Source organism: Lontra canadensis, unplaced genomic scaffold, assembly GCF_010015895.1.
Source record: "Lontra canadensis isolate GAN:19392208 unplaced genomic scaffold, GSC_riverotter_1.0 scaffold4, whole genome shotgun sequence".
In the NCBI taxonomy this organism is placed as follows: Eukaryota; Metazoa; Chordata; class Mammalia; order Carnivora; family Mustelidae; genus Lontra; species Lontra canadensis.
Window position 1 is genome coordinate 43,976,389 of NW_022630998.1, and position 26,308 is coordinate 44,002,696.

Here is a 26,308-nt window from a genome sequence, read left to right on the forward strand (position 1 = left end):
ATTCAAAAGTATCCCATTTTGTTTATTGTCAATTCAATTAGTGTTGTTATATACTATTTTGCATTTCAGAGACACAGGTTTAGTCCAAAATAGATGAAATAAACTTATATGAGCTTATTATTATGTGAACTAAGAATGTAATTTGGTATAACCACTTTAAAAAGGTATTTAGCATTATCTAGTAAAGTTGAAATTTTATCTAAGTCATGACCAAACAATTTATTTCCTACATATATTCTAAAGCAGTGATTCTCAAATTGTGGTCCATCAATCCCTGGGATTTCTGAAGCACTTTTGGATCAAAATTATTTTCTTAACACTAAGACCTAATGTGCTTTTTTTCCTCCCCTTGAAACTGTGTTGATATTTACGGTGATTGTGCAAAAATCAGTATGGGTATAAGGGCTGGCACCCCGGCATAAGTCAAGGCAACCTTACTGTTAGTCATCGTATATGTTACCGCCATGTCAGTTTTACTTCAGAATGTACTTGAGGTAGATGAAAAAATTATGGATTTTATTAAGGCATGACTCTTACATATATATCTTTTTTGAAGTATTCTCTGTCACAAAATAGGAAGTATGTAAACCACTTTTTGCTCCATATCAGTCTGATGGTTGTCACAAAGAAAAGAACTTGTGCCATTGTTTGAGATGAACTAGCTGCTTTTTTTTTCCTGGAACACAATTTTTATTTGAAAGAATAAATGAGAAACTATGGGTAGTTGGCAGAAGTTCACTTTAGAAATAAACAAATGAGCTTATTATACAAGGAAAACAACTTATACTGTTTATTACTAATAATATAATTTGAACTTTTAAAAAAATATTTTATTTGTTTATTTGACAGAGATCACAAGTAGGCAGAGAGGCAGGCACAGAGAGGGGGGAAGCAGGCTCCCTGCTGAGCAGAGAGCTCGATGCTGGGCTCAATCCCAAGACCCCAAGATCATGATCTGAGCCAAAGGCAGAGGCTTAACCCACTGAGCCAACCAGGCACCCCTAAAATTTGAACTTTAGAGCTAAAATTAGAATCTAGGAAAAGCTATATTTGTCATTAAAACTTGACAGTCTCCAGGGGCCCCTGGGTGGCTCTGTCGTTTAGCATCTGCCTTCTGCTGGACTCGTGATATCTAGGTCCTGGGATTGAGCCCCACATTGGGCTCTCTGTTCAGCAGAAGGCCTTAGTCTTCCTCCCCCATTCCCCCTGCTTGTTCCCTCTCTCACTGTCTCTCTCACTCTCAAATAAATAAAACCTTAAAAAAAAACAAAACAAAACTTGACAGCCTCCTAATATTTAAATACTTTTCTTGGGGCACCTGGGTGGCTCAGTGGGTTAAAGCCTCTGCCTTCAGCTCAGGTCATGATCCCAGGGTCCTGGGATCGAGCCCCACATTGGGCTTTCTGCTCCGCAGGGAGTCTGCTTCCTCTTCTCTCTGCCTGCCTCTCTGCCTACTTGTGATCTTTGTCTGTCAAATAAATAAATAAAAATATTTAAAAAAATTATTTGTCAAGTTTTAATATAGTATTAAAAAAAAACCCTACAGTTATCTGAAAGGGCTGTGAAAGTGCTCTTCCTTTTCTACCTACATATTAGTGTGAGGTCAGATTTTCATCATCTACTTTAAACAAAACAAAATACCACAACAGATTGAATGAAGAAGCAGATATGAGAACCCAGCTATTTTTTTTAAATTAACATATAATGTATTCTTTGCCCTAGGGATACAGGTTTATGAATTGTCGGGCTTACACACTTCACAGCACTCACATAGCACATACCCTCCCCAATGTCCAGAACCCAACCACCCTCTCCATACCCCCATCCCCCGGAAACCCTCAGTTTGTTTTGTGAGATTAAGAGTCTCTTATGGTTTGTCTCCCTCCCAATTCCATCTTGTTTCATTTTTTCCTTCCCTACACCCCCCTTTCCTCTCATATTCCTCATATAAGGGAGATCATATGATAATTATCTTTCTCTGATTGACTTATTTCACTCAGCATAATACCCTCGAGTTCTATCCACGTCATTGCAAATGGCAAGATTTCAGGGGGTTTTGATGGCTGCATAGTATTCTGTTGTGTGTGTGTGTGTGTGTGTGTGTGTGTGTGTGTATGTATATATACATATATATATACATACCACATCTTCCTTATCCATTATCCTTATCCATTCCTCTGTTCATGAATATCTACCTTCTTTCCATAGTTTGGCTATTGTGGACATTGCTGCTATAAACATTCGGGTGCATATGCCCCTTTGGATCACTACATTTGTATCTTTAGGGTAAATACCCAGTAGTGCAATTGCTGGGTCGTAGGGTAGTTCTATTTTCAACTTTTTCAGGAACCTCCATGCTGTTTTCCAGAGTGGCTGCACCAGCTTGCATTCCCACCAGTAGTGTAGAAGGGTTCCCCTTTCTCCACATCCCTGCCAGCATCTGTCATTTCCTGACTTGTTAATTTTAGCCATTCTGACTGGTATGAGGTGGTATCTCACTGTGGTTTTGATTTGTATTTCCCTGATGCCCAGTGATACGGAGCACTTTCTCATGCGTCCATTGGTCATTTGTATGTCTCTTTGCCGAAATGTCCGTTCATGTCTTCTACCCATTTCTTGATTGGATTATTTGTTCTTTGGGTGTTGAGTTTGAGAAGTTCTTTATAGATTTTGAATACTAGCCCTTTATCTGATGTGTTGTTTGCAAATATCTTCTCCCATTCTGTCAGTTGTCTTTTGGTTTTGTTGACTCTTTCCTTTGCTGTGCAAAAGCTTTTGATCTTGATGAAGTCCCAATAGTTCATTTTTGCTTTTGATTCCCTTGCCCTTAGCGATGTTTCTAGGAAGAAGTTGCTGCGCCTGAGGTGGAAGAGGTTGCTACCTGTGTTCTCCTCAAGGATTTTGATGAATTCCTTTCTCACATTGAGGTCTTTCATCCACTTTGACTCAATTTTTGTGTGTGGTATAAGGAAATGGTCCAGTTTCTTTTTTCTGCATGTGGCTGTCCAATTTTCCCAACACCATTTGTTGAAGAGACTGTCTTTTTTCCATTGGACATTCTTACTGCTTTGTCGAAGATTAGTTGATAGTAGAGTTGAGGGTCTTTTTCTGGCTTTATATTCTGTTCCATTGATCTGTATGTCTGTTTTTGTGCCAGTACCATACTGTCTTGATGATTACAGAAATGTAATAGAGCTTGAAGTCTGGAATTGTGATGCCACCAACTTTGGCTTTCTTTTTCAACATTCCTCTGGCTATTTGAGGTCTTTTCTGGTTCCATATAAATTTTAGGATTATTTGTTCCATTTCTTTGGAAAAAAAAACTGATGGTATATTGATAGGGATTGCATTAAATGTGTAGATCGCTTTAGGTAGCATAGACATTTTCACAATATTTGTTCTTTCAATCCAGGAGCATGGAACATTTTTCCATTTCTTTGTGTCTTCCTCAGTTTCTTTCATGAGTACTTTATAGTTTTCTGAGTACAGATTCTTTGCCTCTTTGGTTAGGTTTATTCCTAGGTATGTTATGGTTTTGGGTGCAATTATAAATTGGATCGACTCCTTAATTTCTCTTTCTTTTGTCTTGGTGTTGGTGTATAGAAATGCAAATGATTTCTGTGCATTGATTTTATATCCTGAGACTTTACTGAATTCCTGTACAAGTTCTAGCAGTTTTGGAATGGAGTCTTTGGGTTGTCCACATAAACTATCATATCATCTGCAAAGAGTGAGAGTCTGACTTCTTCTTTGCCAATTCGGATGCCTTTTATTTCTTTTTGTTGTCTGATTGCTGAGGCTAGGACTTCTAGTACTGTGTTGAATAGCAATGGTGTTAGTGGACATCCCTGCTGTTCCTAACCTTAGGGGAAATCTCTCAGTTTTTCTCCATTGAGAATGATATTCTCTGTGGGTTTTTCATAGACGGCTTTGATGATATTGAGGTATGTACTCTCTATGCCTACACACTGAAGAGTTGTGTTCAAGAAAGGATGCTGTACTTTATCAAAGGCTTTTTCTACATCTATTGAGAGTATCATATGGTTCTTGTTCTTTCTTTTATTAATGTATTGTATCACATTGATTGATTTGCGGATGTTGAACCAACCTTGCAGCCCAGGAATAAATCCCACTTGGTCGTGGTGAATAATCCTTTTAATGTACTGTTGGATCCTATTGGCTAGTATTCTGGTGAGAATTTTTACATCCATATTCATCAGGGATATTGGTCTATAGTTCCCCTTTCTGATGGAGTCTTTCTCTGATCTTGAGATCAAGGTAATGTTGGTCTCATAAAACAAGTTTGGAAGTTTTCCTTCCATTTCTATTTTTTGGAACAGTTTCAGGAGAATAGGTATTAATTCTTCTTTAAGTTCCTCTGGGAAGCCATCTGGCCCTGGGCTCTTGTTTGTTGGGAGATTTTTGATGACTGCTTCAGTTTCCTTACTGGTTATGGGTCTGTTCAGGTTTTCTATTTCTTCCTAGTTCAGTTTTGGTAGTTTATATGTATCTAGGAATGCATCCATTTCTTCCAGATTGTCAAATTTGCTGTGTACACTTGCTCATAATATGTTATAATTCTTTGTATTTCTTTGGTATTAGTTGTGATCTCTCCTCTTTCTTTCATGATTTTATTAATTTGGGTCCTTTCTCCTTTTTTTTGATAAGTCTGGCCAGGGGGTTATCAATCTTTTTAATTCTTTCAAAGAACCAGCTCCTAGTTTTTGTTGATCTATTCTACTGTTCTTTTGGTTTCTATTTCATTGATTTCTGCTCTGATCTTTATTATTTCTCTTCTCCTGATGGCTTTAGGCTTTGGGCTTTGCTCTTCTGTCTCCCACTCCCTTAAGTATAGAGTTAGGTTGTGTATTTGAGACCTTTCTTTTTTTTTTTTTTTTTTCTTGTTTCTTAAGAAAGCTTTGTGTTCCTATATACTTTCCTATTAGGACAGCCTTTGCTGTGTCCCAAAGATTTTGAACTGTTGTGTTTTCATTTTCATTTGTTATCATTAATATTTTTACATTCTTCTTTAATTTCCTGGTTGACCCATTCATTCTTTAGAAGAATGCTCTTTAGGCTCTATGTATTTGAGTTCTTTCCAATTTTCCTTTTGTGATTGAGTGCTAGTTTCAAAGCATTGTGATCCAAAAAATATGCAGGGAATGATCCCAATCTTTTGGTACCAGTTGAGACCCAATTTATGACTCAGGATGTGATCTATTATGGAGAATATTCCATGTGCACTAGAGAAGAATGTGTATTCTGTTGCTTTGGGATGGGATGTTCTAAATATATCTGTGATGTCAATCTGATCCAGTGTGTCATTTAAAGTCTATTTCCTCGTTGATATTTTGCTTGGATGATTTGTCCATTTCAGTGAGGGGAGTGTTAAAGTCCCCTACTATTATTATATTATTGTGTATGTGTCTATTTGATTTTGTTATTAGTTGGTTTATATAATTGGCTGCTTCCATCTTAAGGACATAAATATTTAAAATTGTTAGATCTTACTGTTGGATAGACCCTTTAAATATGATATAGTGCCATTCCTCATCTCTTATTATAGTCTTTGGTTTAAAATCCAAAGTGTCTGATATAAGGATTCCCATCCCAGCTGTCTTTTGATGTCCATTAGCTTTATAAGTGGTTTTCCAGCCCCTCACTTTAAATCTGGAGGCATCTTTGGGTCTAAAACAAGTCTCTTGCAAAAGCATATTGATGGGTCTTGTTTTTATCCATTCTGATACCCTGTGTCTTTTGATTGGGGCATTTAGCCCATTTACATTCAGAGTAACTATTGGAAGACATGAATTTAGGGCCATCATATTGCCTGTAAGGTGGCTGTTACTGTATATTGTCTCTGTTCCTTTCTGATCTGTTACTTTTAGGCTCTCTCTTTGCTTAGAGGACCCCTTTCAATATTTCCTGTAGGGGTGGTTTGGTGTTTACAAATTCTTTTAGTTTTTGTTTTTCCTGGAAGCTTCTTATCTCTCCTTCTGTTTTCATTGATAGCCTGGCTGGATATAGTATTCTTGGCTGCATGTTTTTCTCATTTAATGCTCTGAATATATCATGCCAGTTCTTTCTGGCCTGCCAGGTCTCTGTGGACAAGTCTGCTGCCAATCTAATATTTTTACCATTGTATGTTACAGACTTTTTGTCCAGGGCTGTCCCAGGCTGAAAGGATTTTCTCTTTGTCTCTGAGACTTGTAAGTTTTACTATTAGATGACGGGGTATGGACCTATTTTTATTGATTTGGAGGGGGTTTCTCTGCGCCTCCTGGATTTTGATGCTTGTTCCCTTTGCCGTATTAGGGAAATTCTCTCCAATAATTCTCTCCAATATACCTTCTGCCCCCCTCTCTCTTTCTTCTTCTTCTGGAATCCCAATTATTCTCATATTGTTTTGTCTTATGGTATCATTATCTCTCAAATTCTCCCCTCGTGGTCCAGTAGTTGTTTGTCTCTCTTTTGCTCAGCTTCTTTATTCTCCGTCATTTGGACTTCTATATCACTAATTCTCTCTTCTGCCTCATTTATCCTAGCAATAAAAGCCTCCATTTTCGATTGCACCTCATTAATAGCTTTTTTGATTTCTGCTTGGTTAGATTTTAGTGCTTTTATTTCTCCAGAAAGGGCTTTTATTTCTCCAGACAGGGTTTCTCTATTATCTTCCATGCCATTTTTCAGCCCAGATAGCACCTTGAGAATCGTCATTCTGAACTCTAGATTTGACATATTACCAATGTCCGTATTGAATAGGTCCCTAGCCTTAGGTACTGCCTCTTGTTCTTTTTTTTTTTTTTTTTTTTTTGTGGTGAGTTTTTCCGCCTTGTCATTTTATCCATATAAGAATATATGAGTGAGAGAATAAAATACTAAATGGGTGCCAAGGACCCCACTGATATGTACACTAACGAAATCAGAAGAGATCCCAAATCAGGGGGAGAAAAAAGGGGGTAAAAAGAAATTTTAAAAAATTTTTATATTAAAAAAATGTATATATATATATATATATATATATATATATATATATATATATATATATATTAGACTGGTGAATAGAACAGAGCCACCCACTTGATTTTGGGTGTAGTTTGGTCTCTTAGAAGCAACTACCTCCCAAAATTTTAAAGAAAGAAAAACTTATATATATATATATATATATATATACACACAAAAATAAGGGTAAACATGATGAAGGGATGGAATATGACTGTAAAGATGAAAATTTAAAAAAATTCTGAAAAAGGAATTGATTCGATAAGTTGTTTGGAAAAAGAAAAAGAGAGAATTTGCTCAGGTTGCTTTCCCTTCTTCTGGAATTCTGCTGTTCTCCTTGATCAGTGAGCTTGGTCTTGGCTGGATGTTCTTGCTGATCTTTTGGGGGAGGGGCCTGTTGTTGTGATTCTCAAATGTCTTTGCCCAAGGCGGAATTGCACTGCCCTTGCCAGGGGCTGGGCTAAGTAATCTGCTCACATTCGCTCTCAGGAGATTTTGTTCTCTGAATGCTTTCTGTAGAGCTCTGGAGGACAGGAATGAAAATGGCAGCCTCCCAATCTCTGGCCCCGGGAGCCGAGACCTCAGGGCCACACTCCTCAGTGCAACCTTGGGGAAAAGCAGTCAATCACTCCCATCTCTCTGGTCTCCGGCCACGTTCTGAGCTCACCCAGCCTGTGACCAAGCATTTCTGTCTCTGGCACACAGCCGCATTTGGAGTCTCCAAACCCAGCAGATTCCTGCTGCTCTGCTCTTTGGCAAAGGGAGGTGGGTCTCCCTGGGTCTGCCACTTGTGGGGTCCCTGCTCAAAGAGCAGTGGTCTAACTGTGCTGTGGATCATAGTTTAAGGTAACCCTGAGCTGAGAGCTCACTCCTCGGCTCTGTCTCTGTAGCTGGCTTCCCTGCTCTGATACCTGGGGGCTTTGCTACACTCAGACACCCCCGATCCTTCTGTGACACTGTAGGACCTGAGACCACACTGTCCCCACGAGGGCTCCACCCCCGCTTAGCCTCTGGAGTGATGTGCCTCAGTGGAGCAGACTTCTAAAAGTTCGGATTTTGTGTTCTGTTTTTCCACCACTCTCCAGGAGCAGGCCCCTCCCCCCGTGGTCTATCTTACCTTTGCTTCGGACTCACTTCTCTGCACATCCTACCTTACAGAAAGTGGTTGATTTTCTGTTTCTAGAATTGCTGCTCTTCTTCTCTTCGGTCTCCTGTTGGGTTTATAGGTGTTCGGAATGGTTTGATTACTATCTAGCTGAACTCCTGTGACCTGATGTCATCTCAGTCTGCTACTCCTCCACCATCTTGATTCCTCCCTAGAACCCAGCTATTTTTGAGTAACCTAGACACTAAAGAGATTAACAAAAATGTAATTAAACAACACTATGGTTTTCACTGAAATTCTTGTTTAGTAAGATATTTTTAAGTAAAATAGTTATTTATGTTCTCATTTTTAATTTTGATGATGATAAGTATCACTCCATTTAACATCATAAACAAAAGATCTTTGGGGTCTCTAATATCTTTAGGAATGTAAAAGATCCTCAGATCAAAAGTTTAAAAACTATTCTGAAGATACACTTACATACATGACCAGGAGATGTATACAGGAATGCTCATAACAGCATTGTCCATAATAGGAACCATCCTAAATTATCATCATAGAATGGATAATTAAATAGTACTTTTACAATGGAAATCTGTAAATGAAAATGAATGACGTACAGTTTGACAGCTCAGCAGAGTTGACATTCTCTAAAGACATTGTTGAATGAAAGAACCAAGTTATAAAAGGATATCTACAGTGTGATTTCAGTTCTATAGATTTGAAAACCAGGCAAAATTAACATATGTTGTTTAGAGGTGTTATAGGGAATGATTATCACAGTAGTCAGGATGATGGATCTCTCTTAGAGGAAGAGGAAGGACATGATTATGAAGGTGAGCACAAGAGCAAATTTTTATTCTAAAACATTTTACTTCTTAAATTTAGTAAGGATAATGTGGATGTTTCTTTATATTTATTTTTTAAAATGTTAATATATTTGATTCCTAAGTATGTTGATATATCATATCATATGTATGTGATGCTGAAATTAAACTCACAGAACAAAATAACAAATAAAAATATCATTAGAAAGTATCACAAGAGAGTTAATTAGACTCATTACAAATTCCATTTGTGTTGGATGCATTGCCCAAAGAGTGTCAATACTCAAATAGTGTCAATAAGCCATTAAATTTTTATGTTATTTTTAAACGAAGCTGAGGTTTATCTTGTAGCAGTTTTTTAAGAATGATTCATGAGACCTCTATTCCTTAAGTTTTTGTTCAAAATGATTTTTATACTCAGTTTGGCTGAGTCCAAGATTCTTGGTAGTCATTACTCTGTGGTGAGGTGGTGTTAAATGTCACCATGGTGAAATCTGAGGGTAATCTGATTGTTTTACCATTATAGGCAATTTGTTCTTTTGCCCCAGTTGCCCAAAATATATCTTAATTTTGAAGTCCAATAAGGTAACTAAACTGTGGCTCTGTGTGAACTCATTCTGTGTCAGTTTTTCCTAAGACATAAAATAGTTCACTTTTGATTAGATTTTAGACATTTTTTTTTCTCAAAAGTTTTCTTGAATTTTTAATAATCACTTTTATTTCTGTTTTAATATTTTGGCTCTTTTCGGGGGGGGGCAACAATGATATATATGTTGGATTTCTTCATTTTAACCCTTTTAAACTTTGTCAGTTTTCATTTTGCTTGCTTTGTCACTCCTGTGAGAAATGCTTTTAGCAGTTGCCTAATTTTATTTCTTGCTACTTCAGCATGGCCTTTTTCCTGTGATAGTTTTATTTCCTCCCCCCACTTATTTCTTCAGATTGTTCATCTTTTCATTCCCTTATCTTCCCTAATTGCTTGTATCTCTGCATTAAATTCTTGTTTTTATAAAATGATGACTTCATTAAATTTGTTTAAATTAATATGTGTCTAGTTTTTATCTTCCCTGTCCCAACATTTTTTTCTGCTAAGTGTCCTTCTGTGTTTTTCTGTTCTGATCATTTATTTATTTATTTAATATGTTTGTAGATATACTTCTTGTTCCTTTTGATTCACATCTTTGAAGGGGTTAGAGTTTTCTGGATGAACTATTTGTAGAAGGTTTATGATGGGTAGGGGCCAGAGCTATTTTCTCATCAGGAATTTATTAGTAATGTAGAGTAGTGTATGAGATTCAAGTTCTTTTACACTGTATTCCTTTATAAAACTATTAGCAAGAGAGAGTATTTTTCACCTTTCCTTACTGACAGATTACTTCCTGCAAATATGATTTGTGTGGCTCCAATATACACAAGGCCAGACCCCTCTTCTTCTGACAACTAGAACAAGGGTGTATATCCCAACAGTTTGCACCCGTACTCCAGTTGTTCACAAGAAGGTGTTGTTCATTTTACCCCCTAGATTGTTGCACATAACTTTGGAGAAATATGCTTTGCTTCTTTGTGCTAGATCTTCAGTTATTGTTATCCTCTCTCTGTGTATTGCTACATTCATCTTTGATTTTTTTGAATTCAGTCATCCTTCCACACTCATTTTAATGTTGTGGGTTATGGTTTTAGAGGTTTTCTACATTTCATTAAAAGCAGAATTTTTGTTTCTTTTTCTTATTTTCCTTACTGCTTTTAGGTGGTATCTTAGAGAAAAAGGGAGAAAACTTTACTTAACAGTGTAAAAATAAGATGTACCCTTTAAACTTTTGAGATAGGAACAGAAATAATAAGACATGAGAAAGGAAATTTCTGGTCTTTTTCTTATATCTATTGGGAGATTTAGATGAAATCTTTAAAATTCAATTTACCTCCAAAGAAGAAAACAAAAGAAAAATCCTACTTTGTTTTATTAGAGATTATTGAGAATTTGGGCTTCAGCTTTAAAAAAATTTTTTTAAAGATTTTATTTATTTATTTGATAGAGCATAAGCAGAGGGAGAAGGAGAGAGAGAAAAAGGCTCTCCACTGAGCAGGGAGCCCAATGCAAGGCTCAATCCCAGGACCCTGTGATCCTGACCTGAGCCAAAGGCAGATATCCAACTGAGTCACCCAGGCACCCCAGTTTTTAAAAAACTAATACTAATTTGAAGTAATTTGCTTTCAGAATTACTTAGCTTTTAGTAATTGAGTATGTTATCCTCATCAACTACAATCTTCTCTCTCATTGGATTTGAGATTTAATTTTACCCTACTTATAAGCTGGTAAGTTGGCCTATGACTATCAAATGGATGCTAGCAGAAGACGTGAAATTCCTGGGTCAGAGACAAAGGATTTTATTACTTACAGCACAGTAAACAGCATAAGCATCAGCATATTTATTTGGTTTCTTTTGGCCCCTAATCCTACAGGGGCAACACACTATGTCCTAGATGAATGCTTCACACACAGTGGGTTTGCATCATAACTGAGAAACATTGAGCTTGGGGAAATCTACCAATTTTAGAGCAAGTAGTAAGTAAACCTGCTTTTTGTCCAGGGGGCATATTGCCTCATTTCTCAAAGTTATCCTGTGAAATGGCCTGGTTAAAGCATAAGGTTTGCAGACTTGGAATACCCAGCAATATGTGGAGAATCACAAGAGGCCCAAGGGAGACTGTTTCCCAATCTGTCAGTCTCTCTCTGTGTCTCTGCCTCTATCTCTGTGTCTCTGCCTCTATCTCTCTCTCAATCTCTGTTCATAAAACCCTCCTCAAAAGAAAATATTTACCTTTATGTAATCTGAACTGTTTTATTGAACACATAAAACCAACCGTGGAGGTGTTGTCTTGTTACCATTGTTCACTCATGGGGGTGTGCCCCATGTCACCAAACTCTTTTATTCTTGCTCTCATTCTTTTTTTAAATTATCATTTGTGAAACTCAAAAGCAGAGAGTTGAGTTTATTTTACATTAATCAATCTATTACTTTACTACCTATCTGGCATTTATGAATGGCATTTATCAGTGTATCCTTAGTTCTTAGTACAACATCATTATCAGTCCCACCAAGGGCCCTTCTTACTTAATATATGTGAATAATGTATTTGTTTCTATAATCCCATTTCCCACTCCACTTTCTTTTTTTTTTTAATTTAATATGTATATTTGAATCCTTGTAAAATAGCACAGATTGTTTGTGTATGTATATATTTATTTTTTAATGAATACAAATTTTCAGTTTAATAATTCCAAGTTTACAGAAAAATGGATGCAGAGGTAGGATTACCCATGTGCCCTTTACTCAGATTCAAATATCATTCATATTTTGCAACATTTGCTTTATATCTCTCTTTCTGTATATGTATATGTATTTTTTTCTCAACTATTTGACAGCAAGTTGTAGACATGTGCCTTATCCCTAAATATTTCAGTATTTGTGAAAAAATAATATCTTCTATAGCACAGTATTAATTATTAAGCTAGAAAATTTAACACTGATATACTACTATCAAATATGCAGTCTGTATTCAAATTTCAGTTGTCCGAGCGGTGTTTTTTGTACTCTCCCCCCCAATCTAGTTTCTATTGCATTTAATTATTTTTATTTAGTCTTTAATCTGGAACAGTTCCTTGGCCTTTCTTTGTTATCTGAGCATGTATATAATTTTTGCTTATATATTGATACGATATAATACTATAGATCTTTTTCTTTCTTAATTTTTTTAGTATTTTTAAGATCCACCCATATTTATATGTAGACATCTATCTTGTTTTGCTGTTTCCAATTTCTGCTTAGTATCCCATAATATACATATGCCAGCATTTACTTATCCATTCCCCAGTGACAGACACCTAGATTATCTTTAACAACTTGCTGTCATAAATAACTCTGTCATGAACATCCTTATTCGTGTTCTCTTTGGGAATATTCCTGGGATACATATCCAAGAATTGAATTGTTGGGTCATAAAATATCTGCCTATTTAATTTGATGAAGACCTGCTGAATTGCTCTCCAGAACAGCTGACCTAACCATAGTACAACCATTGTGCACTAAGGTCCCAATTTCTCTATACCAGTTTCTTTATACCACTAAGTCAATTCTTAGTTCTTGGTAACATTCTAATATTTGTCAGTATGGTGGTTTTAAAGTGGACACTTGTTTATTCTTTCTGATCACTAATGATTTTCACTTTTTACCAACTCTTCACTGAGATAGACTTTCCTCAGGAGCGAAACTATCTTTATGTTATTTTATTATATTTAAATTTTTTTTTTTAATTTCCCACTCCCCATTACTCATTTTGCCCATACCCCTACCTCCCTGGCAACCATCACTTTGTTCTTTGTACTTACAGGTTTGATTCTGCTTTTTGTTTGTCTCTTCATTTGTTTTTTTTAGATTCCACATATAAGTGAAATCATATGGTTTTTATCTTAGTCTGACTTCATTTAGCATAATATCCTCTAGGTCCACCCATGTTGTCACAAGTGACACAATCTTAACCTTTTAAATGCAAAGGATAGAATTTCTAGAGCACTATAAATATTAGCATGTAAAAAAATAAAATTTTATATACTTCTTTTAAATATATCAGTTGAATCTAAATGCTACAACAATTTGGTAACTTTCGGTATGCATTTAAAAATATGTAAACAGGTTCTTTGGTTTTTTTGAAGATTTATTTATTTATTTGACAGAGCAAGAGAGAGAGATCACAAGTAGGCAGAGAGGCAGGCAGAGAGAGAGAGAGGGAAGCAGGTTCCCTGCTGAGCAGAGAGCCCGATGTGGGGCTTAATCCCAGGACCCTGAGATCATGACCTGAGCTGAAGGCAGAGGCTTAACCTACTGAGCCAGCCAGGCACCCCTGGGTTCTTGTTTTATAGTCAAAATTTACATCATTTTTTAACTCTTTTAACTCAATATATCTGCTTGTTCTTTCTCAACCAGAATACTATCCCGATGTACATTTCAGTATTTCTTAATATATTTTAAAAATATTTTTACATTTAAAAGTATTTAAATTACATCTTTATCACAAAAATGTATATAAGTTGCAATTAATTCACAAAATTTCCTGTGGTAATAGAAGAAAAAATTTTCTCTGGATTGTACATTCATTACATTACAACCATTGTTAGCCAATTACTGATCAGAGAAACATATGCATATTGTATATTTTAATAAATAGTAAAATCTAAAAGTAATATTTTCTAGAAATGTGCCTTTAGTTATATATTTTCAATTGCTGTGTTTGTCTCTCTTGCTAGGATGAGGCAAAATTTCAGCATCAATTCAACTCTTTGAATTTGTTTTTATAGATTTGAATGCTGAGAAAATTTGTTGACAGAAATAGATGAAAAGAGTTTACTGTAGAATATCACTCAGTTCTTTGAACTCCTTTTGAATTATTTGTCAGAACATAACCAATGGTGATCTAGCATCAAAGAAAATTTTTAACAACCTGTCAACTGTTAATTTGTTTATATCCTCTTGTAAACTTGATGAAAACAAGAAACTACATGTTAGTCAATCATTAAAATCACTCTTTCTCAACACTGATAAAAAATGGTTCTGACTGTACCTCTTGATACCCACATTTTTAGACCCCAAGGCAATGAACTATTGTAAAATTATAGATGGGTAAATGATAAGTTTTTCTTTTGTAGGAGAAATAAGATATAAAAAGGAGAAACTTGTCTATTTTTTTTTTAAGAAAAGAATATGTAAGGAAGCTGAAGATCTTGAAAATAATTTTCTTTTAATAAGGACGTTTTAAAAAAGATTTTATTTATTTATTTGAGGGAGAGAGAGAGAATAAGAGAGAGAGCACGTTTCACTAGAGGAGAGAGGTCAGCAGGAGGAGCAGACTCCCGGCAGAGTAGGGAGCCTGATGTCTGGATCCTGGGACTCCAGGATCATGACCTGAGCTGAAGGTAGTCGCTTAACCAACTGAGCCACCCAGGCGCCCAACAATAATTTTCTTAAAGCCATCTGTGTCTGCCTATACCTATCTTCAAAAGATTCAGGAATATGTATAAGGCTGCTGCGAAAAAGAAATAATTTTTTTAAGCTATCATTATTTGAAAAGAATCATAGTAGTATTCACAAGATAACATCAACCTTTGAGAGAAGTATAGAATATTGTTTGTTGAATTATAAATTACATTATGGAACTTTTTTGTGTAATGCTGCAGTTGATTGTTTTGACAGAATTCTATCTACTTCTATAAACTGTAAACTCCACCATTGTGCTTCTAGAATATCATTCAAAGAGACATATTGCAGTGTGTTGATGTCAAACAAGAAGACCAAATACTGGTGTATTTAGTTTTTGATTATTTTGGCAGGTTACTTGGTGTTTTAATTTAGGGCTCTGGATATACACTCTTTGGTATTTCTCTTCCTTTGCTTATGTTCGTTCCTCCATGTGAATTACTAGTTTCTTCTCCTTGCCCCACATATGATATGTCTTTATTATGGCTCTTTTATATTATATTTATGGAGATCAGTTCATTCAGCTTCCTAAACATGTCTCAAATCTAATCCCACCTCTCCAGTGCTCTCTTCAGACCTACATCATTTCTCACTTGGTAATCATCTTCCATCTGCTTTCCCTGCCTGCATTCTCTTCCCACTCCAATGTTTCCACCATAGAATTACTATGATGACCTGTCTAAAATACAGATCAATTCCATATTCTCCTACTCTGAAACCTTAAGTTGCTCTTGCTCAGAAATCTTCAATGTCTCTGCACTGCCAAAATTAATATTTAAATACTTTCATTTATTGTAATTCTCTGTTCTCAACTACCTTTCCAGTTTTTTCTCTAGCAACTGTCCTCATCTATTTTATATGCTTGTCATATAAATTACTTATTTCCTTGGACACATATCATGGTATATTTATTAGGATGTTACAATGGATACATAACTTTATTTTTTCACTAATAGTGAGAGCTTTTAGCTATCTGTGGAGAAAGACTAACATTTATTCTATTCACATCCTTAATAGAAAAAAATTATGATTTATCATTGAGTTATGTTTTTATATTACATTGATAATAGCATTAGGCATGGCTATAAGCATGGGGGGGAAATGGCAAAGACAACTTTGATTAATGAAGGGAAACTGAGGTAAAGAAAAACTCTATAATCATAATCCTTAAATATATTAAGATTTTTCAAAAGGTGTTTTGAAAACACACATATAATACAAACATAAATTGCATGTCTTGAATTCTCCTTCACTATATTAATAAGAAAAATGATTTTTGCATTTGACCTTTAACTTAGAATGCAGTGGATTATAACTATCTTTTTATAATTCTCTTTTAGATTCAGCATAGTGAGGTAGCATGAACTCTAGGATGTTAAAAGGCAGGTTCTACTAACACTTACTAACTGTATGATCTTTAATAGGTCATTTGTCTTTGCTAAATCTCAGTTTTTCGTACCTATAAAGTGAGAATCAATATATGTTCCCTATCTGTTCAAGGAAATATCATATCATGTAAGTTAACATTTTTGGAAGTATATGATTGGTTAAAGAGATTTAAAAATAAGTTGTATCAGAGAATTATTCAGTAGTCTCCTTAACTTGAATCCTGTATTTCCTTAGAGGATATTGATAGAAGGTATATATTGATAAGGCTAACAAATGATGAAATAAGGAAATAAGGATATATTGGGGGTTCATTTAAAAAAAATTTTTTTTCTATTTCTTTCTTTTATGTGTTTTATGTTTCTTCCTTATTAAAACAGTTTTGGTATGAACCATGATGGAATTGGAAATTCTTGTGGGACGAAAGGTCATGAAGCAGCAAAACTTATGGCAGCTCACATTACTGCAAATACCAATCCTTTTTCCTGGTCTGCCTGCAGTCGAGACTATATCACCAGCTTTCTAGAGTAAGTAATCTCTTGAGAGTGATGATGAATTGCTCCAGAAGTAAGCCATTGGTAAAAGCCTAATATGTAGTGCTTCAAACTGCATAATGAGTAACTTTTATAGGGTGATATTTCAGGCTGTTCCCAAAATACTTTAATATATCGTTGTGGCAAATTTTTTCCTTCATGCTCAAACAGAACTTGGTAGATTAAAGAAACTGGAGCAAGGCAGTAAGTGGGGTTGGTGATGTGAGTGTCAGAAATGTTTAACAAATGGGAAACAATGTCAGAAAGAATTTAGATTTATACAATTTAATAGAGCATAGGCCAAACTTTAATTCAGTGATTATATATTTCATTTTGTTGTTGAAAAAATTGAGGTCTTTTTTTTAAGGAATGCTAGAGTATCTAACAGTAACAAACAACAATAATAAAAAACCAAACACCCAGTAAATGAAAATGAGAAAATGAAAATTTATCTTTGAATATTTATTATGTGACTTATCTTTTCTGCAGTTTGATAACTTCTTTGCTGATCTTTTAATGTATAATCTAAAAGTCTGGTTACTTAAACATGAAATAGATAAATTAGGCTGAGGTATAACTATGTTATGAAAGCAGATACTCTTTCACATCTCACCTGCATAGGACTTTAGGTTTGGACTTCAGAAACTCATAGACTTAGGTCTCACTTTCTAACTGTGTGACCATGGGAATGTTACTTAACCTTTCATAATATTCAGTGACCTCACTTGTTAAATGAGTTAGGTAATAACACATACATCTTCAGGTTGTTTTATATATATATATGTATATATATATACACACATACACACATATATATGTAAAATTATGTACAATGTTATAATGTATATGAAACACAGTAGACAAACATTAAATGGTAAATATTATTTTAAATAATATAGAGGCTTTAAGCCTTATTGCTCTATCATTACTTTCAACTGTTTTGTGCCATTGTTTTCTTGGGGAGAAGAGAGCAATACTCTGTGAAAAAGTGAATCATAGAAAAAGCACACATGAACTACAGAAATTCTTTTTAAAAACTGTATTCATAGTTCACATTTATATGACTCGGGCCTAAAACTTTAAAAACTCAGATAAGTTATATAAGGTAATATTATTTATTAAAGTTTTGGTTCATATCTGCTATTAGCTAAAACTTCTGAAAACTTAAAATTATGTATTTTTTAAAACCCAAACAAGAGATTTTAAATTACTTAGCACAATGGTTTCATCAATCAGAGATCAAAAGATAAATGTTTAAAATGGCTTTTTTGAATTAATTAATGTAATAATAAAATAGAAGGAATTGGAAATTCATATCAGACAGTAGGTCCTCAGAATAATTATTCTATAACCTAAACATTTTTTTAATGTTAGCTATAGGTAATTATAACACTGTACTTGCCTAGTGCCAAAGCTGGGTTGAAGGCTATAAAAATAGACCACAGAAAATTTGACATCTTTTGGTGGTTTTTAACACAAAGCACTAGCATTATCATTTTCCAAGATGTTTTTAATGAGATCATATTACCTAAATTTTAAGCATTGTTGAAGATCTTTTTTCCCCAGAAATCAAGCCAGATCTGGAATTTCTCCATTGACTTGGCTCATGTTTTTATAATGGAATCTTAGTGTCTATCACCAGAAAGGCAAACTGTATAATATGTTGAGTATTCTTGTGCATTTTTGAAGCCTTCTCTTCTCATTTTTTTTTTTGTTTGTTTTTGTTTTTGTTTTTTTCCAAGTACCAATTTTCTTTTTCCCCTATCCTGTTTATTTTGCACAGCCTATTTGCTAGGACCATCTTTGTATATTTAATATAAGGACCAGTTTTGAGGTCTTGCCAGACCCTGCCTTGATAAACTATATTAAGGTTGTTAAAATACTTGGAAAGGGAATCCCTAAATTACTAGTAAAGTATTGTTAAGAAATCACCACAGATTTGGTGGGAGATATAAAATTATTACTGGTTGCAATAAAGCGTTCCATTGAATAAATTAAAAGAATTAATCCCAAAAGCATTATTTAAACCTTATTGCCTCTTTGCATTTTGTATGTAAGCATGATTAGTGTTGACAGGGTTCTAAAGGGCTTATTTGTCCTGTATTTTATAAAAATATTTCTATTGTACATCCTCATGGGAATGCTTACACAGTTAAAATCATTAGTAAAAGATAGATATGAAAGACAATGGATAGAGATTTGGGGAAAGTTGGCTTTTTTCCCCTTTTTAATAATAAACTAAACAACTCTGATTATAATCTGACCAAGCAGTAAGGTTTTTTAAAACACAGGGCCCTTTAAACAGGTCAGTTCACTGGAGCACAAAGACATAATAGTAACTTTCTTGAATTTCTTTGTTCCTTTTTATTAATACAGTTGGCTTAATTGCTTTAGCAGCTATGTGTGATATTTTTAAAAATCCAATGATATTTTGATCAGGGATTAAGGTTACATTTATGTTTTATAGTTGGCTCAAAAAGACTCATAACATTTTATTTTAGTTTCTCTTCTCAAGAAAAAGAAATCTTGAAAGATGAATTGTTTAGGAATTGCAGCCCAGCCAACAAAATGCATACCTTTCTTTACTTAGTTACTGTAAAGGCTCAAGATGATGGTAGATTCTAACAATGAGCTTTATATGATTTATAGAGATTCACTATTCACTACGTTCAACTGAAAACAATTCCATGGCCTTTAAATGCCAATAGAATAAAGTCTCTTGTGTCTTTCTGAAACACTAGGTGCTATTGATCAATCAGGAGATGGTGTTTACCAACTCCCAATATTTTTTTTCAGATTTCTTAAACTCGGTGATTCAATAAGTGGTTCATGAATCGCCCAGAAGCCGTCCTGATTAAATAATAAAGAACCCATTTCCGTTAAAATGGACGTGTTATGCCAGCTTCTGATGTTTTCGACGACGGCTTTGCAGGTAGTGTCCTTCCTATCTGCCTGCGGGACTTATTTACTTATTTATTTAGAAAATAGAGAAAGATGAACCTGGTATTATGGCTCACACTCATTGATGACTATGGGCTAATTTACCAGGCAGTGGAAGGCAGCCAGAAGTAGTTTAGGCCAATTTTTCATACATTTTCCACCACTTAGTGGTAGTACAGAGTAATTTCATATAGTTTTCAAAAATTCCAGAGCCTCTGTGAATCAACTCTTGCTCTATTTAAATTAAAGTCTTTTAAATTGTTTGAACTGTCAGAGATCCATAGCAAAATTTCCTACAGCTCCAAATTAAATACAGACTAGCCATTTTCACAGAAAGGATGGAAACTGAATAAAAGAAAGGCAGTATTATGGTAGAAGGTGAATTAGAAAGGAAGAGCTACAAGGAAAGTGATATAAGATGAACAGGATGACTAAGACACTCACATTTCCTCTATAGCAATTACCTTTGAAGGTCAGTATCAATAATCTTGAAATGGAAATCGATTTCATAGATGGGACCCTCTTTATATAGGGAGCCTAAGAAACAGCAAAACCGGTTTCTCCTCCTTCCATTTATCAGGCATGTTTTGGGGACTTTACCCTAACCCATAAAAATCTTTGATAAGTCATAACTACACATGGAGAAGAGGGGCATAACCAAGTAAATCATTAGCGGTACAGTGTTTGTTGGAAGCCTCAAATTCAGTTCTGTTCAAGCATCCCAGTCATATAGAGGGCAAGAGAGAAAGGTCTGACTTAGTTACTCATTTTAGAAGGTAGTTATTGTTTGTTTTGTGAAGACTGATAAAGCAGTTTACAATAACGTAGTACGTAAGACTTGCCATAGATAATACAGTCTAATTAATTTTTATTTAATTTAGGTGTATGAGCACAATTTTGTGGTAAAAAATAGGAGGCGGCATTAAATGTTAAATTTTTGTTGTTGTTAAAAGACTGTTAAGATAGGTATAGGGTTATAAGGAAAAATTTATTTTTTAGATTGACCCACTGTGTTGTAGGTTAAAGGTCTATATAGTATAATTGTTTAAGTGAAAAATAAATTGAAAATTGCAATTAGGAGAATGTGCTCATATGTCCTGGAAACAAAGCCAAGGATGCATATTTTACATAGGGATCTATACATTTTAGCCGAAGATTCAACTCTGGCTTATGATCCCATTTCAAGGCTTATTTTCAAACTATGTAAATAAGACTTCTCTAAATTAGAGGTAGAATACATGAAATATGATTTTGCTATCATGCTGCAAAGATTTCTGGAAATTAAATATACTTTGATTTACTAAGAATTTCAATCTAGGAAAAAAACATGTTCTCAAGCTAATACACATTTTTTCTGTCTTGTCTTAGATGCATAAACAAAAGTAGAGTCTATTATCATCTTTATTGCTGTAGGTATTAATAAATATTGGGCTTTTAGTAGTGAAATGTATGCTGCTAGGGAAGTAGAGTTCTACTTTTTATGTATATGGTTTTCTCGAGACAAGTATATCGCTGCTTAATAACAATAACTTATAATAGTATCTCATAGGTGGAAACTAACAGTGCTCTTCATTTAATTTATTAACGAGTTAGGTTTCTGTTTTCTGAGTGGAAAAATTTACATATGATCAAAGCACAGATCATCTATGCTTAAAAGTGACATTTGATGAGAAAATTCAAGAAGCTTTATATATAACACCACTACTATTATTATTTTGAAAAGAATAGCATAAATAACACTAGATTTAGCATCATAAGAATTGTATGGTTATTGTAATTAGCTAGAACCCTAGATTTAATAACAATTACTCATATCTCCATTTTATTAAATAGATGCAATTACAAAATATAAGAAAATAACTCACCTAGTATTGTTGAGATAAGAAAAAACATTTGTACCAGAAGACCTGTACAAAAATGTTCATATTAGCATACTTTGCAACTTTCGGAAATTAGGAATAATACAAGTGTTAATAGAAGAATGGATAAATAAATGTGCCATACTCTTAAATGGAATATTAAAGAACAATATTAATGAACAGGCTACAGCTATGTATATCAACATGGATGTTGCTCACATTCATAATATTAAACCAAAGAATATAGTCACAAAAGAAAACCTACACTATGACTCCTTTTTCCAAAAATAAGCAGATTAATAATTGAGAGATGAATAATTACTAAAAAAAAGCATGGAAATAATTATATTAAAAGTCAGAATATTAGTTACTTCTGCAGAGAGTGAAGGGTGTGATTAGGGTTGAGCTTTTGGGAATTTTCTAAGAGGACAGAAAAAAAAAAAACCACTTCTAGGGTTAAATATACATCTCTCAGATCCATGTCCTCTACCTTCTATACTTATATCTGTGGTATTTCATAATGGCAGTTGATGACTCGAAGGCATAGAAATATCCAGAATTATTATTTTCTAAGAGTTAATTAAAATAATTGTGATCTAGGTATTTAATTTACTTGAAAGGATCAGGAAAGCAGCAAATTTTAATAATATTATGCAAAAAATAATTTTGTCATTTAACCTCCAGTTAATTAAAATATGAAAACTCCCCGACCCCCAAATAGTTTAATCCAGGTTTTACTATATATATCCAATATGGTTCGTAGAAGAAAAATATATTGTTCATTTTCTACCCAAAATGTAGGAACAATTTAAATCAATCTTGGAGATATCCCTGCCCTTGTTTTCCCAGAGCCGATAATCGGTAAAACATTTGACATGCAGGAATTAGTGGTTTGTACAATACTATAGCTAAACCCATTTCAAAAGGCCTTTGTTGATGCCATATTCCTAAATATGCGTTCATTTTAATAAAGATCAAAGCTTTTTTATTTCATACAGTGTTTAATTCTGCAAAAATATACAGAAAAGGAGAATAAGGCTTGTCTAGATATTTACTTAGACCATATTAATACAAAGCTATAAATACTTATAAAAAACTGAAAGACAGTCCACTTTTGGAATAAATTTTATCAGAAGACTTTGTCTACCACAGTGCATGCCTTCTTTATTGTCTGGAGGCCCTTCCAACGGTTGTCAGATTTGGTGTTTTTTTACAGAACATGAACCATGATTTGAACATCATTAATATCTGGGAACAAGAACTTTAGATGAAGTAATTATTCTTTCTTCCTTCTGGATTAAGCCAAATTTCAGTTTGCTATCAGAAAATAATTTTTCCTCAGAGTAGCTATTCTTAAACTCTTTGGGGGGGATCCATATGGTTCTTCCTGTAAGTTTTAGGTTAATATTCTATATCTACAAGTAATTACATATAATAATTTTTAGTAGATTTTTAAGCTAATGCTATTTAGGTGAATATATCATATATTTGCTTTGTTATGTTATTGGCAAACATTTCTGCCTATGAGACCCTGTACTTAAATACTTCTGTACTTAAATTTTCCCCTTTTATTGATAGTAGTACTTAACTCATTTTTTAAAAAATTATTCCAATCCTTCCTAAAGAGTTTTATAATTTTGTTGTAGATGGAGACAAAACTGATATAATAGAAGAAAAATTATGGGATTAAACTGCTAAATTGGTTTATTTCATGAATATTACATTTTATCAAAATAGTCTGTCTTCTTTCAGTATACTTTTCATATTTGACCTATTTATCATTAATCTTAATATAAAATTTTGAATTTACTGGTAGAATTGTATTTGCCCAAAGTTTGTATGTCTATGTAGATTAAAGATATTTTACATAATAAAATAAAAAGAGCTTGCTATTTTAAAATTCATCTAGAAAGACTTTCTCTTACTGAGATGCATGTCAATTTCTAAAAGTAAAATAAATAGGAAGTAAAAAGCATTCAGTTATGAAAACTGGATAGCTGGGTGAAAAAAGATGTTTTCTGTTGAATATCTTGAACAGTAACAAGTGAATTGATTATAATAGCCAATAATAAACCCATCTATATTAGTATCATATTTATTATTCCATCTAAATATTTTTATTGATGAAAAACCAACCAAGAGGGGTGTAAAGGAAAGGAAAGGGTATAGAGAAGACAGTGTTCTGTGCTGTGAGTTTTTGAATCTATCACCTTATGAGTAGTATGGTTCAATTTTTAAAACGTATTAATTTGCTGCTGTGCAAATACACATTTTTATATAACAAATTAACTTTTACACCTTAAGAAATATGACAAAATGGTTAGTGAATATGAAACTCATTATTATACATGGCTCTTTCTTACTTATCTATAAATGAAAATTTGTACTGTCCTAAATAATAGTTGAGGAACTTCTACTTGTGAAATTATTTTCCTTTGGCAAAGTGGATGGAAAAGATTTGGGAAAAAAAAACACAAGTGCTGGCACAATTGACAGGAATGTTGGAAAAAATTTTTAAATGTTGGCATAGGAATTCTTTAAAAATTCTAAGTTACTCACATGTGAAATGAAAGTAAAAAAGCATCTGTCCTATTTTGTGCACACTGACTAAAAAAGTGAACAATTATATTTAGCAAAGTATAAAGCTCTTTAAACTAAGGTATTCTGTCTGGCTTTTGGCTATCTTTATGTTATTTGTTCCACTGAATTAAAATATTATGTTTGAGTACAAGCATACTTTGAAAAGCAGAAATTGCAGAGAGGAGAACATTCTCTTTTCCAACTCTGATGACCCTAGATGAAATATGAAATTTTTGAGAGACTAAACACTTCTAATTTACTTGAGAGAACTTTGGATCTTGGCCTCATCTGTCATTCTGCCCATTTATTATTGAAATATTTCAAGAACCTTTGGACATGTCTTATTACAGCATCTATTGTTCTGCCCAAGTTAGAGGAGTATATAGATTAGGTCTTTAAAGAATTACAACCATAGTGGTTCTTGGTTTTTTTTTTTTTTTTTAATTTTCCACATTTTATGTTTTTAATTCTACTACCAGATGTGGTTATATTTTCATGGAAAACAAACAAGAAGCTTAGAGTAATATGAAATTCCATTTTGATTCCTTCAGAAATTAGTTTAAATCAGTGTTTTAAGGCCAACATGACAGTTTCAGATTGTTGTCTGAGATACTTTTATTGTGTCTTGGTGCTGGAAAAAACAACTGGAGCTCTTACTCACATTTCAGTAAAATTATTCTGTTTTACTATATGACTATTTGTTGGTAGAATGTATTGCTTCTCATGCATCAAGTTATTAAAACAAAGAGTTTAACGCATAGTTTCATAATTGTGATGGAAATAGTCCATAGTGTACCTAATTTCCTTTGATCCTTTATGTTGAACAGTTCAGGCCGTGGTACTTGCCTTGATAATGAGCCTCCCAAGCGTGACTTTCTTTATCCAGCTGTGGCCCCAGGTCAGGTGTATGATGCTGATGAGCAATGTCGTTTCCAATATGGAGCAACATCCCGCCAATGTAAATATGGGGTAAGAAGTCTTAATTCTTATGTTTAGTCATTTATATGTGTTCTTTCATGACACAAATATTAAGTTAGATTTTTATTGAGTGTAATTTACTTCAGATAACATCATTAATTTAAATATGACCTTTGGCACACCGCTTTTTTTTTTCTGATACCAATTTTCTAATATCTATTTCTAAATATTTCAGTAACCTGAAACAAGTTTCAAATGTCTTGTTGAGAGATATAAGTAGAATTTTAATAATTTCTAACTTATTTCTTTTTTAAGTCCTGAGTTTATGATGCCAACTTTAGTTTGTCTTTTGAAATGTTATGGTTTTGAAAACTACCCCTTCTCAGCCTTTTCTGGTTCTCTAATATTGGTTGGGTTTAAGGGAATTTTCACATTGGCTAGGAGCCTTTATTTTAATTTATACTTTTTAGTACTGAGTCATTTCAAGTTGCTTCATTCACTGCCCACATTCTAACACAACAACTGAGTGGGGACAAGATGACATTAACCCAAATAGAAAAACAAGGAAAATTACTGTGGAAAAAAAATGTAGGTTTCATAACTGACTCTTTGTGTCTGCCTAAAAAAGTGGACAGTGGGTGAAGCAACTTGAAATGACTCAGTACTAGAATGTATAAATTAAAATCAAATAAATAATATTATGTATATAAATAATTAAAAGTTTTATTGAAAAAGATGTCAGTGTTTAGTATAGAGACATGTTCATAGTAGGTACACAGTATAAACATGCTGAATGAAAATAGGATTTTTAAACGACAAGCTGTAAGAAAAATTCAGGTTTAAAACAAAAGTTTAAAGGTTTGGTTTCTGTTTTTATGCAAGTAATGTTTAAAATCCCTATTTAAGGGACACCTGGGTGGCTCAGTTGGTTGGGCCACTGCCTTTGACTCGGGTCATGATCCCTGGGTCCTGATATTGAGTCCCTCTTTGGGCTCCTTGCTCAGCGGGGAGCCTGCTTCTCTCTCTGCCTCTGCCTGCCACTCTGCCTGCTTGTGCTCTCTGATAAATAAATAAATAACTAAAAATAAACAAATCATTTAAAAAATAAATCCCTATTTAAAAATAATAA

The 26,308-nt window shown here is 33.9% G+C and overlaps 1 protein-coding gene across 5 annotated transcripts in view; it reads left to right on the top strand.

Annotated features, from left to right (window-relative positions):
* Positions 1–26,308, top strand: part of ADAMTS6 (ADAM metallopeptidase with thrombospondin type 1 motif 6) — a 289,783-nt gene that overhangs the window by 148,371 nt on the left and 115,104 nt on the right. For 4 of the 5 annotated variants that reach the window (XR_004381633.1, XM_032849701.1, XM_032849696.1 and 1 more), the window contains 2 exons: positions 16,730–16,876; positions 25,089–25,230. Coding sequence is in view for 4 of the 5 variants with exons in the window: in XM_032849701.1 (XP_032705592.1) it covers positions 16,730–16,876; positions 25,089–25,230 (289 nt within the window). In the remaining variant the exon portion in view is untranslated. The remainder of the gene's footprint in view (positions 1–16,729; positions 16,877–25,088; positions 25,231–26,308) is intronic. The other variant, XM_032849711.1, reaches the window with a different exon arrangement.